At 41.9% G+C, this 6,000-nt stretch overlaps 1 protein-coding gene across 5 annotated transcripts in view; it reads left to right on the forward strand.

The window, feature by feature from the left end:
- The window catches only part of LOC114694774 (synuclein alpha interacting protein), a 139,933-nt gene extending 134,330 nt beyond the window's left edge, over positions 1 to 5,603 (forward strand). For all 5 annotated transcript variants that reach the window (XM_028871823.2, XM_028871826.2, XM_037197144.1 and 2 more), the window contains one exon: positions 5,005 to 5,603. In XM_028871823.2, the coding sequence (XP_028727656.1) occupies positions 5,005 to 5,089 (85 nt within the window). In that variant the 3' untranslated portion in view covers positions 5,090 to 5,603. The remainder of the gene's footprint in view (positions 1 to 5,004) is intronic.
- Positions 5,604 to 6,000: the final 397 nt, after the last annotated feature.

A 6,000-nucleotide genomic window follows, 5' to 3' on the forward strand; every position in this document is an offset into this window, starting at 1 on the left:
CCTGGTTTCCAAGCATTTCATTTTGAGTTTGTCAATGAAAAGTAGGGAGTTTAGTAGTGGTGGCACATGCACTCGGGAGGCAAAGGCAGGTGGATCTCTGAGTTTGAGGCCAGCCTGGTCTGCAAAGCAAGTTCTAAGACAGCCAAGTCTATACAGAGAAACCCTGTTTCAAAAAAAAGAAAGAAAAGAAAAGAAAGAGAGAGGAGAGAGAGAAAGGAAGGAAGGAAGGGAGAGAAAGGAAGGAAGGAAGGGAGGGAGGGAGGGAGGGAGGGAGGGAGGAGGAAGGAAGGAAGGAAGGAAGGAAGGAAGGAAGGAAGGAAGGAAGGAAGGAAGGAAAGAGAAAGGAGGGAAGGAAGGAGAAAGGAAGAAAACAAAAAAGAAAAAGAAAGAAGGAAAAGTAGGAACAATAAATACAGCATTTTAAAGACTGTCATTCAGCTCTATATGAGGCTACAGATGACTACTTATTTTTCTAGGTTGATCACAGGGTGAACAGCAAAGAGTCTGAATTTCAGTGGCCTTTAAAATCAGCTTCATCCTCATTGCTTTGAACAGCCTCCTCAGCATGTCAACTCTGGAAGATGACTTGGTTTACAGGAAACAGATTTATCTTTTTGTTTGTTTGTTTGTTTGTTTTGTTTTGTTTTTTTACATAAGTTGACTTGGCGTTTTCACAGCTCTTGGGGAATACTTGCAATCTCTGGTCTTAAGATGCCAATGAAGTATTCATTTGCCAGTTTGAGTCTGCCTGAGAGAGCTTGTTCCAGACCTTGGCTATCTCCAGTCACATCCCCTCTGACCATGTCGCACTGTTTCCTCAAGGGTTGATACCCCAATCCTAGCACCAGCAGTAGAGAAGTCCTTGAAAAATACATGAAGCAGTCAAAACTCTTAGAATGCTTTTTATTACCATGGATTAACCACATTAAGAATTAGACATCCAGAGCCAAGAGCTAATGTCAAATATTTTGCATAGATCTCAAAGTGCCCAATGCTGCTTCAAAGAGAATGATCTTTTTGGCCTAGGGCTGGGACTGATGTCCACTATGCCACTGGTGAGCTGTTGCTCATAGAGAGGAGAAAGGAGAGATCTTCCTTGGAAACCAAAACCACCCCATCAGAATGCATTCTTTGGCATGCTGACCCCGACTTAATGAAAATCAGAAATCCTAAGACAAAAGCTCATTTCTCCATTTCCTTTCTGTTTTTCCTACTCCTGAAGGTTCCAGCTGTGAATTAAGCCCAAAGAAGAGAGGTATCCTCCAGTGTCATATCCACACCATAAGTCAGGACATCTTTGGATATTATGAGAACAGAGCCCACCCATAACCTCTCTGAAGGCTGAATTTTAGAGATATATAGATTGATTGATATAAACCTTGTCTGGGCCATTTCTATGAGTTGACACACCTCTTCCCCACTTCTGTCTCTCTGTCTGGGAACTGGGAAAATAGCTTAATCCTCCTCCTCCTTCTCCTCTTCTTCCTCTTCCTCTTCCTTTTCCTCTTCTTCTTCTTCCTCTCCTTCCTTCTTCCTTCTTCCCTCTCCTTCTCCTTTTTTTCTTTTCAAGACAGTGTTTCTCTGTGTAGCCCTGACTGTCCTGGAACTTGCTTTGTAGATCAGGCTGGCCCAGAACTCAGAGGTCCACCTGCTTCTGACTCCTGAGTGCCAGGTTTAAAGGCGTGTGTCACCACCCCTAGCTGACAAGGCCACACGTTTCTTTTCAACATCTTTATCAATAAGGAACATATTTAGGGGAACTGGGAAAATATCCCAATCAGTAAAGAAGACTTGAACTTAGAACACACATGAAATGTCAGTCATGGTGGTGTGGCCTTGTAGTCAACAGACAGGCAGACTCAGCCTGTTCTATAGCCAACCAGACAACCAAAACCAGTGAACCCCAAACCAACAAGGCACCCCAAACTCAGGAAAGGCGTTAGACACCTCTTGAGGAACAATACTTGAGGGGACCCTCTGGCCTCCACACACGTGTGTACACGTGTGCATGCCTACCTGCACCTACACAGTTGTACTTATGTAAACATATAACCACACCTGCACTCCCATACACAAAAGACACATCTTTCCCAAAGTAAGGCATGGTCTCTGAACTTAGATCATAGTGAAGAGACTCAAAGGTGAATAGAAATAAAAGGCAATACCAGAGCTTCGTGAGCACAGTCACCCTTGAGAGAACCCTTGTACTCCCAGTATCTAGTATGGTATCTGGCATATAGAAGAGGCTTATAGAATATTTGGAAAGAAAAAGAACCAAACAGAGGAAAATGAGGTAAAAGTAGGAAAAGAAAGCAGAGCAAAATCTTGTCTCTGTTATCCTATGGGGGTGGGGTATTATTATGTATGCCCTTTGGATACATTTGAATCCTATATCGCCCTTCTATAGTAAGCTTCCATTTGAGAATTACAATACACATTTAATTTAGAACCACAGTTCCACCTTTCAGTAGATAAACTGTGTAGATAGGCTACAAGAAAAAGTGTAAGAGAGGACACACTTAGCAAGCTCTTCTTTTGGTTAGCAAAGGGAGTATGTAGTGGGCTGCAGGCCGTGGCACACTGATCCTGTAAGTTGCTGTGGGATCGCCACGTGCTGTGGAAATACAGCGTGTGCCTAGATGATTCAGCACCCTGGAGTACATGAAAACCAGTTATTTAAATATGAGTCTCTCCTCCTTTTCAATTTTGGTCACTCAGAATGCAATTTCATATCCAAGAGTGAAATCAAGGCACAACAATTATCTCAATGATTCGTGCCAGAATTACCCATTTTTGTTCTTTTGAATTCTGGCAATTGGAGATTGAATAATTGAAGGATTCGGGGAATACTGAATTATTATCATATTGAATGTCTCAAATTAACAGTTTGCTTGGTTTGGACCTGGCTTTCTCTAAATCAAACTAGGTTTTTCCTGCAGAAGGAGGATTCTCTTGAGGGTGTTCAAATTAACATACCCTATCTTGAAGCAAAGGTGCCCTTTCAAAAAGTATGAACTATAGTGTCTTTAACCTAGAACTAAACTTTTTAACTTATTTAATGGAATTTTCATCAAGGTTATATAAATACACATGAGTAATAATAACCAAAAAAAAAAAAAAACTGGCTGTTCAACGGTCAGGCATCTATGGAGGAAGGGCTGAGGGGACCCCACACCTTACTACTGAACTGTTTGCTGGTAGATTTGAGGAGAAGGGATCGCTGCCTTCAGATGTGTAGTAGTTACTGTTGTAACCGCCTCAGTGGATTGCTCTAATTCAATGCTCACACCAGTGGTCCTGCTTAAATTAAGTGGGTCACAAAACAAAAGCAAAGGGCATGAATCTCAGAGAGGAACTGGCAGAGATGGGGGGAGGCACACTGATACAAAGCGGGGGAGAGAAGAGAGAACTGAGGGAGAGAGTGATCAGAACATATTATATACGTGTATGAAATTGTCCAAGAACAAATTTAATCAATAAGGAAGCTGTCTATGTCTTGCACCACCCCCTCCATCCACTATTCATCTTCTTCTGAATCGACTGTGCCCTTTTCTCTCAAATTGTCTTCAGTATTCTGTATTTCTAAATACAATGTTCATAGAAACTGTCAGTTTCCCTATCATCTACTGGCATCCCTCTATAGATGATAAAAACATGAGTGCACTTAAAATAGCCCAGCAAATATTCCAGACGCTTTGCACATCTCTGCTCTTTTAATCTTCACAATGATATCTATGACACATACTATTATTATCCACATTTTGCAAACTAGAAATAGACATAGATGATTATGCATCTTGCCCAAGATTACACAGTAATGATGGTTATAAATTGTGGAGCCAGGATTTGAATTTGAACAGTCTGGCTCAAGAGTTCATAGCGACAGGAAGTCCTATTTTAGCCTCTCCCTCCCTCCCCTCCCCTCTCCTTTTTTTCTCTGAGGGTTTGGATATTGAACCCAGGGCTTTATGCCTTCTGGCCAAACACTCCACCACTGAACTACATCCCCTGACTGACTCTTCTTATAAACCCACAAGGACTCAATCAGGGGTGGGGGGATCCCAAGATTTCCTTCTCTAAGCTCCATACTCGCTTTTAAGTTCACACACATGAGCCCTTAGGGGACACGCTCCAACCATGTCCAAGCCATGCCAGTAAGCAAGCGTGGTTTGAGGTCACAAAGCCGCACTCTTAGACTTGTCCTTCATCCAAGTGTTAGAACCATTACCAGAAGCATCTGATTGTATCTTGTGTAGCAACAGTAAGAACTTGGTAGTGGACAGGCTTGCCCAGGAGCACAGGTTAGCAGCTCTGTGGAAGCTTTTAAATGGGATGCATCTAATACCTCAGGAAAATGAATGTATCTCATCCAGAGGAAAAATTCACTTATACAAGAACATCTGTCCCTTTGTCCTCTTCTTCCACAGATCTAGCAGAGAGTACGTATTAAGCAGGAAGCAGCACTTTTGTTTCTGAGTTTTCTATTTCCCGTATCTTCACCTATTTGCAGACTTTCAACATGCCACTCAGCCATCATCCCTAAAAGCATTCTTTTCAAACTTTCAAGACTCCGGCTTCCTGTGGAATTCAAAGTGTCACCAATGATTCCTTGTAAGAAAACTATTAAAAAAAAAATAATAAAACTCTTGCTTCTATTCTACCAGCAACACTATCCTTCCTATGATATTTGTCTCTGATAAAATTCCCTTGACTACAGAGTACCTGGACTCCAGTCAGGGTGGCTCAGAAATTGCTCCTGCAGCCAAAGTCAAAAGTATTCAGTGAGTGTGCGTTTTTGTTTTTTTTTTTACATGACGGTTGCTTTCATTACATTTAAACAGTGGTTTGTAGGAAAAGCAAATAATTTGCCTTCTGGAATGAAGTGCCCTTCAGGATGGTTTGGGGATGGATAATTTCCATTTTTGGTGAGCTGTTTAGCAGCATCGTCTTGTAACTTGACCATAGTTTTATCTAATTTTGGCCTGTGGTTTCTCTTCTACTTAGGCATAATGACATCAATAGAAACACGAAGAAAACCTACAACAGAAAGCACATTGCTGAGCCAGAGTCAAAGGAACTCTTCTTATGAGTCACTCTTCTTATTAGTCTTCCACATGCCCTCCAGCCACCATTGGGAGTTACTGGAGACTGTCCACTGTGGCAGTAAGACCACAAGAACAACACCTCACCAGCAGAGCAGAATATCTGGATGCCTTAAATTTATAACCTGAGACTTGTTAGAAGATACATTTTGGACCGTAACTGTATGTAGAACTTGTTTGTTTTTTAAGATGCTATTTGAAAATGTGATTGGACAACATATGCATTGAAACCCTTGATGTTTGGTTGACTCAGCCTTCTCAAAGCACATCCACCAGGCTCTGACACCGTTGGTGCTTTGGCAGTTGCATGAGGATTTTCTAGTGTTGATTGATATTTCGTTCCTCCGTTACAAGGGCAGCTTTGGCTCAGCTCAGTGAGGCTAGGTCACCGGTATTATTTTCTGTCAAGAGGGTTTTTCTGTCATTTCTACTTTTTTAATAAAGAAAATTAAACATTGTTAATAGCCACGTCTGAGCACGGGGCATCTACTTCCTATTAAATCTGTGACGGTCTGATTTTTTTTTTAAAGGGTCTGGAAATATTTTGATTGCTGATACTTGATATTAAGGACAAACTGGGCTGTTAATCTCGTTTCCTGGGGTGGGGGGGGTCAAATAAAACATTCTATACTTCATTAAGCACAGAAAGATCAGACAAGTATGCGGAGCAAGCTGTCCTTCTGCCTTCTCAAAATGCAGCGTTGACATGGGAAAACACTAACGACAACTAAAGATTTAGTCCTTTCTTGGGTCGCTTTTTTCCGCCTGCAACACATCGCGAGGCTTGGCTGATCCCTGTGGGAGACAGCGTGGAGCCGAAGTTCACAACAGCTTTCTTGTTGACGTAGCCCCTTTAATCCCTGTAATCAATGACTTAGAGGAAGGTTCGTCTTATCAT

This window comes from Peromyscus leucopus, chromosome 19 (genome assembly GCF_004664715.2).
Source record: "Peromyscus leucopus breed LL Stock chromosome 19, UCI_PerLeu_2.1, whole genome shotgun sequence".
Taxonomy (NCBI): domain Eukaryota; kingdom Metazoa; phylum Chordata; class Mammalia; order Rodentia; family Cricetidae; genus Peromyscus; species Peromyscus leucopus.